Source organism: Trichosurus vulpecula, chromosome 7 (genome assembly GCF_011100635.1).
Source record: "Trichosurus vulpecula isolate mTriVul1 chromosome 7, mTriVul1.pri, whole genome shotgun sequence".
Lineage (NCBI taxonomy): Eukaryota > Metazoa > Chordata > Mammalia > Diprotodontia > Phalangeridae > Trichosurus > Trichosurus vulpecula.
The window spans coordinates 47,210,598-47,224,834 of record NC_050579.1 but is presented as its reverse complement, the minus strand read 5'-3'; the positions used below and the strand labels follow the sequence as shown (position 1 = coordinate 47,224,834).

At 41.5% G+C, this 14,237-nt stretch overlaps 1 protein-coding gene across 2 annotated transcripts in view; it reads right to left on the bottom strand.

Annotated features, from left to right (window-relative positions):
• Window positions 1-7,509: 7,509 nt before the first annotated feature.
• Window positions 7,510-14,237, bottom strand: part of RNF115 (ring finger protein 115) — a 60,539-nt gene continuing 53,811 nt past the window's right edge. For both annotated transcript variants that reach the window (XM_036766585.1, XM_036766586.1), the window contains 5 exons: window positions 14,022-14,093; window positions 13,555-13,627; window positions 12,660-12,753; window positions 10,399-10,514; window positions 7,510-8,787 (listed from right to left, as the gene is read on the bottom strand). In XM_036766585.1, coding sequence (XP_036622480.1) covers window positions 8,656-8,787; window positions 10,399-10,514; window positions 12,660-12,753; window positions 13,555-13,627; window positions 14,022-14,093 — 487 coding nt within the window. In that variant the 3' untranslated portion in view covers window positions 7,510-8,655. The remainder of the gene's footprint in view (window positions 8,788-10,398; window positions 10,515-12,659; window positions 12,754-13,554; window positions 13,628-14,021; window positions 14,094-14,237) is intronic.

The following is a 14,237-nucleotide window of genomic DNA, read 5'->3' as shown; positions in this document are numbered from 1 at the left end:
TACCATGAACAGAAAAAGAAAAAGTCTAGATGAGCTGGTTTTCAGTTTATTCCTATCCGTACAAGTTGTACTGGTGACAGTGAGATGTGGGGTTTTTTTTTGGCAAATTTTTTACTCCCCACATTTTCCTTCTTTGCTTAAAAATAAAGCCTCAATGCAAATTTTTTAAAAAATGAATTTTATTTAATGGGGAAAGGGAAGGAAGGAAAGCACAGTTGAGTAGGGGAGAGAAGGTAAGAGAGCCAAGCCAAAGTAACAAATGATGTCATGACCTTCCAGTCTAGCTCTGCCACACCAGCTGCTCTCATTTCCCTGAATGGTCTAGACTTCAAGGATGGTCAACTTCCATGATTCACCACCATTCTGTAATCCCTCCTCTGCCTGATCTACCATCCTAATCATCAACTCTGAGTAACCAAGGCCATCTGAATTCTCTATTCCTGCTCCAAGGCTCCTAAACAAAACTAGAGATAATAACAAAATTGGACTGATTTTATCCATTATAAATGTATACCTCTTAACCTCTAACCCTCACTGCTGCTCAGTAATCCTATTTTGACACATATTTCTCCCCAACCCCAGCCACTGAAACACATTCACAACTGGTAGTAACTTTACCTCCTACATCATTGAGACCATTCAAAAATAGCATTCTCAACTCCCCTCACTTCTCAAAACTTTTATCATTAATTCTTTTTTTCCCCGTCTCAAGGGAAAAGCAGATCCCACCTACATGTCAAGGCAGGATATCTTCTCCCTGTGCCCTTCCCATCTCCTCAAAGAACTTCTTCCTTAAACCATCCCAACTCACACATCTTTAATCTCTCGATCTATCGATTCCTTCCCATCTGTCCCAACACTCTCCAATCTCTCCAATACTGCCCTCCCCCCAACCAGGCCTTACCTTGAACCTTCTACTGCCTTGAGTTGCCTCTTTTACTTCTCTTTCATCAATTATGCTAAAAGTAGTCTCCATTACATTATTTCAACTTCTTCATCATAAACTCAACTCCTCCAGCTCTGAGGAAATTTGCCAAGGATGACAAATGGTAATTCACTCTTTATACTCGCAAGTATTTGTACCCTTTTACAAATAAAAAAAAAAACCTGAGAAAGAAAAGCTCAGCCAGGTGAAGTGATTTGTCCAAGAAGACCCAGCTAAAGTGTCATCACACATGAGTTGAGGACTAGAACCCAGTTTTCCTGACTTCAAACAAGGGCTCCTTCTACTGCTGCATCAGGCTGTGTCCACTGCCACACTGTGACTCAAAGGTCACCAGTGACTTCCATGCCATTCGGGTCTGAAATCCTAATCACAATCCCTCCCATCTCTTCCAGGAGCCTGCTTCATCAATCACTCCTTTTATTATCTACAATCTTACTCTGCCATCATCTCAAGTTATCATTCTTATCACTCTTCCTTTTCAATGACAAACTCTAAGAAAGAAACAGTTACATTTGTCATCTTGGCTTCCTTCCCACCTAGTCACTTCTTACTGCAATCTGAGCTTCCAACATTACCCTTCTATTAGAAAATTCACACGGACACAACTAGGGGGTGGGAAGATTTTCAGTGAGGACCAGCCTGAACATGTATCTTTAGGCAGAAATGCGCCAGTCTGCAGTGCCAGTCTGCAGTGGTCAGGCGAGTTCTGCTCAATACTGAAGAACCACTTAGGGCCATTTAAAACCAGCAAAATGCTTAGCTCTGAGAAAATTAACAGAATAAACAAAACCCTGGAATAAAATGTGGCATAAGGATACAACAGATTATTGCACCCCAAGTTTCGCACATGAAGAATTAAAAAAGAAAAGGACTGCCATGATGCCATAAGGTGATACAGAGTGAAGTAGAAAGAATATCCAATTATAAATGAAAACCTTAAAGGTTAAATGGCATGAATGACTTGGTACCAACTTGCTAAAACAAAACTAATTCCTTTCTTTTAACAAAGGGTAAACTGCAAAAAAGATTACATGTCTTGTATGTCTTACTATGTCTTTGTGTTTGTGTGTTAAACCAAAATCAATTTAACAACACAAAGGCCTGCCTGTCCAGCTCCAAGTAAAGTTGTCAGTGCCAAACATCTTATGGATCTCTTCTTTTGGATTTATTAATTATATTTTTGTCAAGTCAGGGGTGACAACATTTACTAATAATTTAGCCTTAAAAGTAAATTGCCTAAAATGGCTCTCACACTAAAATGGGCAGATTTAACCACTGGGCCCTTAACATTTACATTACAATCTCCACAACTTGGACAATAAAGAAATGTTGGAAAACCTACCAACCACCACACAGTTCCTACTGGGATTCTAAAATTATACTCAAGTCATTACAGGAATCACAAGAAAAATAAAAATGTAAACACAAGTGAATAGTCAGAAGAAACTTTCTAACAATGAACTATTTACATCTGAATGGAGAGGATATTAAAATGATTCTTTCAGAATCCTAAAGTCACAAGGGATCATAGAGGCAGCCAGGTGAGACAGAAGATCCATAAATGGTTTTGTAATGTTTTGAAGATGCTATAAGAAAAAAAGAAAAGGAGGAAGGGGGAAAGGGATGGGATACATTAAGGGAAAATGGAAAAGATGGGCCAGTTTATTAACACACATTTTCTCTCTCTCTCTCTCTCTTTCTCTCTCTCACATACACACACACACACACACACACACATACACAGTTCTGTGTTGGAATATGGTCAACTGGAAATGAGTAAAGATTATAAAGAAAAAAGTGTAAGGGAATAGAGGGACATAATGAAAAAACTATCATAATCATCAGTGTAAATGGGATATATTCAACCATATAACAGAGGTTAGCAAAACAGATGAGAATAAACTCGAACAATGTTGTTTACAAATAGCACACATGAAACATAAAGATTCATACCTAGTTAAAATACACAGAATAAAATTATACCTCCGCTAAACATAAAAATGAAAGAGTGTTCCAGACGAGGCAACAGCAAAAACAGACTTAAAGAGATGAAGAGGGAGAAAACATTTTGCTCAAAGGTAACAAACAATGAAATGATTTCAATACCTAAAGTTCCTAACATGAACATTCATCCCCCTCCCAGCAGCTTCTAAGTCACATCAATGCCAGATTTTGTGAATATGCACCCTTCTCTCAACCACTCAGTCAATACTCTTTTTTCCTAAAGCCAAACTCCTACAGTCCTCTCCACCAGCCCAGGTCCTCTTCCACTTAACATCAATCTGCATTGATGGCTGTTAGAAACTTTGCCTGAGCTCTAACAAAGAACCCTCAAGTGTATGTTCCAGTCTCCCAAATCCTCTGAAACAAATTATAAGTGTCTTACACCGAGAGACAGCAGAGAAGATTAGTGACCTCCCAAGGGTAGGAGGTAGCCCGGCAATAATTTCCTATGAGTCACATTTCTGAGGAAGGAAAGGTACTGAAGCCAAGTCAATTCATGCCAGAAGTACAATGGTGAGAATAAGCTAAATTAATATGGGTTTGGTTTGGGAAATGGTTTTGTTTTCTTTTTTTCACTTTACTGGTAGCAGTAGATTATGTTCTCTGGCTTACATTTTGGTATGGCCACTAAAACAATAATAACAGAATAATAATAGCTAGCATTTATATAACACCTACTATGCACCAGGTACTGTGCTAAGTCCTTTCCAATGTTATCTTATTTTCAATTCTCACATCAACCTTGGGAGGTAGGTGCTATTATTCCCAGTTTACAGTTGAGGAAACTGAGGCAAACAGAACTTAAATGACTTGCCCAGGGTCACCCAATGTTAAGTAACTGAGGTCACATTTGCACTCAGATTTCCCTGACTTCTCTGACTTCCACAGCACTAGGCGTCTCAATAAATTTCTATTTTTTAATGAGAGAATCGGAGAACTCAGGTTGGAAAGGAAACTTTGGAGACAATCTAGTCCAATCCCTTCATTTTAGAAAAGAAAAAAACTGAGGCCCAGAGAGATTAAGTGATTTGCCCACAGTAATTCATGCCAGAACCACTGGAAGGAGGCAATTCAGAAGTATACTGAGGAAGAAACAGAAGCAAACCCAATTTATATGAATTTGCAACAAAAAGCCCATAAAACAAAAAAAAAAGTTCATTATCAGATTATAGACTTAGACCTTATATTTGAATCTTTTAAAACAGATGCAGAAACCTTGAACAAATTGTATTTAGTCCTTTCCTCTAGAACCTTAGAAAAAATATCCCTCTTACCACAGAACAAAAATATGGGCTATGCTAGTTGCTCTATAATAAAGAATACACAGCAATTTAGAAGTCAAAAGTTGCAAACATGGAAATGATGATTTTTATTACAAATGTACAATCCAGGTTGATGTGACCCCAAATTGCATTTCTAAACTTTCTAAGTTTTTCACAATGCTCTTGCTTAACTCCACCGCAGTACCCACCACCTTTCTTCCAATGTTTAAAAAAGAAAAGGTTTAAATAGAGTGTACAAAAACATGGATACAAATTAGGATTTCACCCTGTTGTATAATGTAATTAAAAAGTAAGCCTTTTTGGAGAGGAGACTATAAAAGAAATCAGCACATATTCCTCACCCCACAATCAATCTTCCAATTCCAATCATCCCTTACAACAGTTTGTTTCAACAATCCGGCTAGCAGCTGTTGTGGGGGTGTAAGACCAACCCAAGCCCAACAACAAGAACGGTACCAGCACGCTGCAAAAGCACAGGTTCTTTTGATCTGCTTAACTAAGGAAAGCTACGTTAAGGGGTTGACAAGCTTACTTTAATTCAGCATACAAATATCATTCACTTAGTTCAGGGGAAAAGACCAGCACACTGAACTTCAGAGCAAATTACAAACAAGTTACAAACATCAATAGACTAGGTTCAGCCCGGGAGGCTCATGAAAGGGGCTGGCCCAGAGTTATGCGTGCCACCACTGCTGTGGGAAAGAGCTCCAGGGAAGAGAAAGCCAACCCCTGGTTTTATATCTTTTTCAGGGTCAGGGGTGAGTCACACATGCGACTCACCCACCTGACCTAGAATCCTCACAAAGAAGCGACTTAAACCCACGTGGTCTAAGAGCAGAAGCGACTTAAACCCACGTGGTCTAAGAGCCTTTGATGTCCCAAACCTATCACTCAAACTCATATGTAAACTAGGCCCTCCCCTGAGTTAGCCCACCTTGGGCCCTACCTTAGTTACCAATCCACACCCACATGGTTTTACACCTAATAGGGGTTTGGGCCTGGGGTTTAGCACCTAGTAAGGCTCAATGAAATACACTGAATTACTCAAAGGAAACAAAAGCCAACTAAGTGCTAAGAGCCCATTTTGCTTACCAACACACAGTTTTATAGCAAGGATCACAAGCTAGAGCAGCCATCAGACTAACAGTCATTTCCTTCTATATCTGTTCTGTTTTCAGGTGAGTACATAAAGTTAAGAGTTATACCTGCTTCTCTAATGTAAAAGTGACACTGGGAGCAGGGGTTTGGGTAATATATGTCAGTTTGGGTCCCTTGGGGCTTCTCAGTCGTCTGAGTTACCTGCTCAGAGCATCTAAGATATTTTCATATTTGTTATGGCTTTTTAGTTATCAGGGCCTTTGAGGGAAATCCAATCCCAAGTGTCACCACTTCTTAATTATCTTGCTCCCCACCCCTCCTTCTGTCCACCACACTTAACTGAGGAACTTGAATAATATTTGACCTGTATGGCAAGTGGAAAATAAAATACAGGCGCCTCTAATAGCAAGGAAAATCAGACTACTCCAACTAGAACCATCACCACACTAGGGGCCCAAGATTCACCACCGGGATTTGCAGTCATCCTGAGTGCAATTACTGCCTTAAAGATTGCGGCTAGACAAGAAGAGCTACAATCTGTAACTCTCTGGCTACCATTCTGCCTATCATACCATCAAAACACTGCACACTCCATTCTAGGAAGTCTTCCCTGATTAAGTATATATAGAGAATAGATTCCTACCCTCTTACCTCAAACTTTAAAAGACTTTTAATGAAGATTTGGCAAAGAGAGAAGAAGAAAAAGTACATGTAAGACAACAATCTATATTTTTCTATTCTTAGGAGCTGAGTTCTCTGAGAGTAGGACCTACGTTCTATCCGAAACTGCACAAGTAATGGTCACTCTGTGTGGAGAGTGATGGCCACCCTGCTGATTAGAGATTGGGGTCACATTTCCAAGACATAGGCGAACAACCTCACAACCTTACAGAAGGCATTACAAGTGGCATCAACACCGCCCTGACTACCATATACCCTGTAAATCTGTTTCTTGGTAAGCACATCCAGAAGTAAAGAGTCTTCCCCTTCATTAATCTTAGCTATCTAGCCTCCTACCCTCTGATTATAGGCCCCAAAACATGCAAGGAATATCTAAGGATAGGATATTCCTGGAAATAACTCCTTAATCCCTAGGATCAGAAAAGCCATACACTCTGGTGAGTTATGAAAAGAAGGCACATCTATTGCTCAGGGTCCACACCGTGGGTTAAAAGATGGAAGTTAAGGAACAAAGGTGTTATTCCATAGATCATCATCAGCTGGTGTCTGCCCATAAAGCACACTATTCTTTCCTCATTCTGTTTAACAGCAGAACTGAGGCACACCTTTCTCAGAAGTACGGTTTATAGCACAACTAAAGCTGGAGAGCTCTAAGAAATAGCTAATTATTCTTCGTGCCTTCAATCGTCTATAGCAGGTAAAATGGAGATTTTATGTAGCTTTGCCTAATGCTGTTAACAGTATTTGCAATCAAGATATCCACACATTTTGCAAGTCACTACATCTTTTCTACAGCTCCAGATTCAGGACAAATGCTGCTTGCCCTTTTATATCTAGATATTCATTGAAAAAAAAAATCATCTGGCTTGGAAGAACGATAGACCAGAGATTTTGTCAGCCAATAGCAGTGGACCTCAAAACTTTAGAGAATACAGTCCTCATGGACTCTGGAGCAGCCCCAACACCACTGCTACCTCCTGCCACAAAATACCAACAAATCAAACCAACACATGGGCTCTGCGCTGTACAGGTTTTATGCTAAGAACCAAACAGCTCTCAAGGAACAGCCTCCCTTCCCTTCTTGGTCCAAGCTGAGTTACACCCTGCTAGTCTTGCCTTTCATCAGTGGCCCCTGCTCCCATTTGTGTAGCAACAGCTCTATACCAAAAAGATATACTAAATACAGGGCCACAGCACATGACGTTCACTGAAGAGGCAAAAAGAAAGGGGGAAAAAAGGGGGAAGAGACCCAGTAAGCCAAGAAATGATTACAGATTCTCCTGCTAAGATATTTGTATTTCAAAAGACTTTCCCTCGGGTTTCCCTTCAATGGCGCTACCTCTACATTCAAACCAGGGAGCAGTTGTGACCTCCCTAAGCAATGCCAGTGTCAGCTTCCCTCAGTATGTAACCCCTCCCCAGTCCCAGCATGGCCTCATGGGCCATCACCACAGCCCCATTATTCCCATGTGACACTTTGAAGCTCCAACAACATTCTTGACCTTCTTCATTTATTCAACTTTAGAAAATGAACGCTCCACAGAGCTGTGTACATATGTATAGGGATGCTCATAGGTTAACAGAGTAGGACATTAAGTCAGATACCTCCTTCAGTTGAGTGTTCTTGGGCCTGGCCACGAATGGTATGACTCCAACAGCAGCAAGAACCAGGCAGAACAGCAGAGGTTTACAAGTGAAATGTGTTTTTAAAAAAAGTTTAAAAAGAGACAACATAAAAATCTAAATTCCTGAAGACCAATGAATTATCAAGTATCAATGAACTAGACACTTAAGCAGTTTATGAAACATCCCATTCATTTCCTGAAGAGATATCTTCAGGAGGTTCCCAGAACAACAGGCAGGAAACAAGGAACCTACTATGAATCAAGGGCAATTAAAGCCCCTAAACCTAAGAGTCACAGTCCTGTCCCTTTAGCTTTCCTCCTGTTTTAACCCTTCCCCAACAAGGGGACAGGGCAGGGTCCCAGCTAGACTACAAGAATATACCATATTGTCTTCTCAAGGGGAATTGCTTCCTCATGAAGTATCATTTTAAAAAGAAAAATGAGCAAAACCAAAGGGACAGACTAATAAGCCACTTTCTCTTTCCCACTTTTAACTGTCCTTCAGTTTGCTCTTGGAAGCTCAAGTCAAAGCTCTGGCTTCATTTCACCTGACTCCATGGCTAATCCAGCCAGAAGGAGCCACTTTCATCCAGTTAAGACAAATACTTTATGCCAAAAAGACCATGGGGTTTTGGTTCCACTGCATTTACTTTAAAATACACTGATGGGGAAGACGGAGGCTGGGGGAGAAAGCAGAACCTCCATTACAAGGCAGCATGACAGAGAGCAGAACCCTAACTAGACCTTTAAGGAATTTATTTCATTCTGAAACACATAATTAAGTTTCACAAGTATAAAATCAAGTCATCACTCTGAATTCAGGAATAAGAGAGGCATTCGGCTGTAGATACAATTCCATCCGTAAATGCTAATTTTAAATTTGGAGAGGGACAGCACTCGTTGCATTAATAATACGGGTTGGGATTTCTGGTGAGGGTCCTATATCCACATACTATTTTTTATACAATTTACATTTGTAGTAAGTCTACCACGGCCCCAGCTCAATGGGTCTTGAGCTTCAGAAAGTCCACGGGTCATGTAGTCGGCTGTCACTGCCATAGCCGCTGCTTGAAGAGGCCTCGCTGTTTGGTGGTTGCCGAGTTGAATCCTCACCATTTAAGCTCTTTCTGCAAACAGGACACGTGTCATGCTGAAACACACAGACACCAGAGAAAAGTGAGCAGCCGGATTTGAAAAGAAAATGGGTAGAAAAAAGCCAAGATGTGATTAAAAAAAACAAACCACATTATAACGAAAAATTGGAGAAGGATACAGAGCAGTGTTTCTCGAAGTATAGTTCAAGGACCCCTGGAATCTACCCCAAGATCTTGTCTGGGGTTCCCCAAGGTCAAAACTATTTTCATAATAATACTGAGATGTTACTGGCTACTAAGATACTTCTTCCTTTTCCAGTTACATATGTGTATGAGGGTAGATTTGTTCCCTATAATTCAACCAAAACAACATATCACAATAAACTGAATGCAAAAGCAAATGAGAATATAGCTGTCTTCTATTAAGCCAAGCAAAAAGAGCCCTACAAAAATACGTAAAATTCTCAATAATTTTGTTTTGAAAAATGTATTTTCCACAAAAATGTTTTATAGGTTCATTATTGTTAATATCTTTATATTCTTTTTTTAAACATTTACGCATTTTAGTTTCTGATGCTGATATAACCCATATAAATGAAAGCTCTTAAGGCTTAGCACAGTACCTGGCACGTAGTAGTTTTTAATAAATGTTTATTGCATTTATTGGATTAAAAGTCTTCAATTTTTAAGAATATAAAAGGGTCCTGAGACCAAAGTGTTTGAAAAACCACTGACAGAGCATATTGCTGCATGCATAACACCCTGGCCACAAGAGTCAGCCCCAGCACCTGCTGTGAGTGCTCACTATATCCCAAAGATCAAAGAGAGAGCAAAAGGAAGCATATGTACAAAAATATTTATAACAATATTCTTTGTGGTGGCAAAAAATGAAGGGAATGCCCATCACTTGGCTATAGGCTGAACAAATTACAGCATATGAATGAAATGGAATTCAAGAGAGCTATCAGAAATGATGAAAAGAATGATTTTGAGGAAACCTGCAGAGACCCAATAATAGCGCTGTAGAAACAAATCACTCTGAAATATGTAAGAACTCTGATCGATGCAATGATCAAGCAGGATGCCAGAGAACTAATGATGAAGCCTACTACTCTCCTCTGACAGAGAAGTGACGGCCCCAGGGTGCCAAACAAGACACAGATTTTTGGATATGGCCAATGCAGGGGTTTGTTTTGACTATGCATATCTGTTAGTGGTAGAGGGTTGGGAGGGAGAAAAAAACACCTAATTTTTGTTCACTGAAAAAAAAAACCACTTGAAAAACACATCTGCTATGAGGCCTTGGGTCAAGACAAATACCTGAGCTCAAACTTCAAGGAGACTTAAAACAGCTGCACTAGAAACCAGACCACCCAGGCATGACTGACACACATTTTTGTCCCTTTGGTCAAAGCATCAAAGAGAAATAACACAAACTGGTGGCAGGAGGGAAAAGGCTGCAAATATCTGCTGCATGCTATATGGCCTTTAACAGATGGACAGGCACCAAGCAAGCAAGCATTTTCTAAAAACCAATGAAGGTTTTACTCAAGTCTAGGTCAGTGAACTAGGAGGCTAAAATGTTACTTGGTTCCCCCTGCACAGTACTCTCCTTAATACCACTGGCCTGCTATAATAAAAGCCTGGTAGTTGGGAACCAAACTCACCAGTTCCAACCATGGCACGATACAGCTGCTGTGAAAGAAGTGGTTGCAGGGTAACTGCCGGACTTGCTCTCCGACTGCGTAGTCTTCTTTGCACACTGGACACTCTAAACCCGTATCTGCAGAGGGAGAATACGTATCATGAAATACACATGCAAAACGAAGCTCCTGGAATTGGCCTTGTCTTCTTAGCAACAGCACAGAGAGAGGAAGAGCAGGAGAGAGTGGGTGGTGGACAGAGCTGTGAGTTTTAACCCAAAATGGAGGAAGGGGGTAAAGAATCAGAGCAGAACAGGATCTTCTCCAACATAAGCTTGGATGTGAACTAATTAGGCCTGGATTTTCAATCACAGGTTAAACAAATCTACATTTAAATTATGTTTTCGAACAAAAAGAAAAACCAGGAAAACATTTTGCTAAACCTTTTAGCTGCCATGTAAATAAAACCTGAGGCTGTCTGCTTCTCCAGCAAACAGTGGCGTTCTTCACTCATAAGGAAGGGATTCACTCTCAGCACATTTAAGGACTCCTGCTCCATGTCTCCAGTCCCTGCTCTGTTTTTTCCAACCACTGCCGTTCCCTTCCCTGCCAGAATGGCGGACCGAAGTCCACTGGCATGAGGGACAGGGTGAGGGCCTGACCACAAGAGGGCAGTGTGGAACTGCAATGCAGGTTCCCTTTGGGTTGACTCTGCTCTGCAGCCAAGCAGAGTCAGTCACAGGAAGGACCTAGGAAAGGGCAGGCTGGGGCAGCACAAAAGAGATGCCACCCTCAGCAGGCTCCTCTCTGAGTGTCTCCTAGCTCCCTCCTGCCCAAGGAGGCTGCCGCGCACAGGTGGCAGTGGTGACCCACAAAGCAGAAACCCTCCCAAAGGGAGGTTTGCTATCATGTCCCCAAGAGCAGAACTCCCCAGAGAGCACTGTCCCCATCTTCACAACAGTTGAAATGTAGACCTCCACACTGGGAGAATTAAAGGATGTGGGGTCTCATTTTCACTCTTCCTTCAATATCCTCACTGCTAAGATCCCAGTCCCAGCATATATCTCTCTGTCTCCTCTCCCCTTTTTCTTTCTCTCTCTCCTCTCTCTCTCCTTCTTTTCTCCCCCCCCCACCCCGCCACCACACACACCTGTACGTATCACTCTAAGAGACTCCTAGTCCACCAATTTCTCTCCCACTCCAATCCATCCTACTACTTCCAGACTAAGCTTCCTAAAATAAAACTTTCATCATATTACTCCCTTATACTCACTGCCATCTGGAAGTCTCATTACCATTATTCCAAACTCAATGTGATTAATGATATACTTTATCTTCCTTCCCAAAAGAACTCCCACCACAAACTTCCTGTTTCTATTAATTGGGATGGCTACGCCCTAAAATCTTCCCTCCCTCTCTCTCCCTTCCCTCCCACCCCTCTCATATATATATATATACATATATATTTTTCCCATATATATTTATTCCCACTGGCACCTTGCTATTCCTTCCAGACAATTAACTCTTCCCCCTTAATTCTTCCTACCCAGAGGTATCAAAAACTATCTTCTTAAAAGGCACTTTCTGCCTTGTCTGGTTCAAGAGTCAGCAGTGACTCCCTACTACGGCCTGCCTTAGTGATTAAGCACAAGCTGCCTTGCCTGGCTCTCAAGGCCTTCCATAATCTGCTTGGTCACACTGATTGCTATTTGCAAAGTACACAGCCCCTGTCCAGCTCCTTCACACCATCCCACTCACCCATCACACTCTTTCTCACTTGGGATTTAGTTCCTGTTAGTTCCCTTGCCTCCTTCTCAACGTTCAAGATTTAGCTCAAGCGTCATTCTCCTCCTTTAAGTCTTATCCAACTATTCCAATACATCCCCCTCTCCAGAAGATTCCCCCATCTTTGCACTCTGATGTACCTGTGTTGGACTATATGGTACTGATTACATTTCTATTGCTATTAAATTGTTTCATACAATTGCCAACTAGATTACAAACTTCTTGATGGAAGATATGGCCTCTTATACTTGTCTGGGTTCCCCCACATAAGTGTTATCACAGTGCTGAACACACAGCAGGTACTAAGCAAAGTGCTGGTCAATCAGCACATGGAAAGGAAAAGCCATCTACATCTCTCCCTATCTATAAACACATAGGACTGGTGGGGAACTATGGGAATATAAACCTTACCAAATGGAACCTAAAGATTCCAATACAGGAAGGCTAAAATCCTGAATAGCAAAATGAAAAGAAGATAAAAGATATGAAAATTAACTCACCAACTTGTTCCTGAGTTACTGTCACTGTTGGAAGAGAGGTGATCTTTTCTTTATCGGCTGGGGGAGGCCCAGTGTTTTCCAACTGTCCTAAGAGCTGCAAAAGAAAAATGCAGGTAACTTAACACTTCAACAGAAGGTGCCTAATACAGAAGAAGGTGGATGGTGGTGGTGGTAGTGGAGGAGAACATATTAGCTGTTTTGACTTCTCCAAAACTTTGAGAAACAAAGGCTTTCCCCCTCTTGCTCTGGAGGCACTTAGGTGTCTTCCAGAGCATCAGGTCAGGTCGATATCGCATCAAAGTTAAGTTAGGGGGCTTATCATTGCTCAGCTGAGACACAAATCGGCCAAAATTTGGACACATACTTACAAAGGGGAGAGGGCAACATAATATTGATGATGCTATAAATAAGATCACAGGCGGTTCACAGTAATAGCTACTGATTGGCAAAACTCACTTACCAGTAATTGGAAAGGAAGCTGGCAGTGATGGAAAAGGAGGAATGGGACAATCATTCCCTGACTTTGGCGATCTACAAAGTCAGTGACTAAATTCATCTAAATACACACACTACACACACACACACACACACACACACACACACACACACACACACACTCTCTCTGCTGCTACTAGAGAATTCCGCTCTCACTGGGGTTTAAACATCATCTTCTAGAAAATCACTTAAACCCCAAAGGAAAGTGGAAACCACTTTCCAGACACAAGGTGCCACACTGATTTCTTGTCAAATGGAAAACTCAGATTCCAGCACTGGGAAAAACTGTAAAGGCTGGTGACTGCAGGGACCATCATAAAAGCAGCACTAAAAAGAGGAAGGGAAGCCTGGGACCCAGGGAACACAAAGAATAGACATCCTCACAAAAGCAGCTCCTCACCTGGGTGACAATGGCATCAAGCCCCGCCTGACCCCAGGCATAGTCCCCGGGGTTGGAGTGCAGCATCCCACTCCTGCAGATGGGATGAGACAAACAGCATTAGGAGGGGTCACCTCGCCAAGCCCCAGGAAGAACTGGCGAAGAGACCCCATTCTGGGGAGTCACTGCTCTTCCAAAACCAGTTGGAAAGGAATTCCTCAAATTGTGTAAGTGAAATCAGATGGGTGGAAATGTTTTCATTTCTAAGGATTTGCTTTCTACACTAAATTGAGCACAAAAAGGCAATTCACCATATGTGAGATAGAGGACAGCAGAGCAAAAACCCCAAACCAAACCCAAACCCACCCACCTACCTGCCAGCCCCATGTAGACGCTCATGTGCGGCTGCTCTCTTCACCATGAGAGTGGCACAGCATCCAAAATGGCACCAGTGAACATAAGAAAATAAGAGGCAAGTAGTCACTTACCATGAAAAAGGATGGGGGGAGCCAGGAATTGCTGAATTTGCAAAGAATCCTGCAAAGATCTGTTGTATTATTCTGTTAAAAAAGAGGGGAGAGGAAAGCATATACAGTCAGATAAAGCAAGATAACTCTCTTCTACAATGTAACAGAAAAAATGAGAGGTGGGAACCTAACAGGTAATCCCAAACAACAGCTTTCCATTGAAATCATTACTTGAAT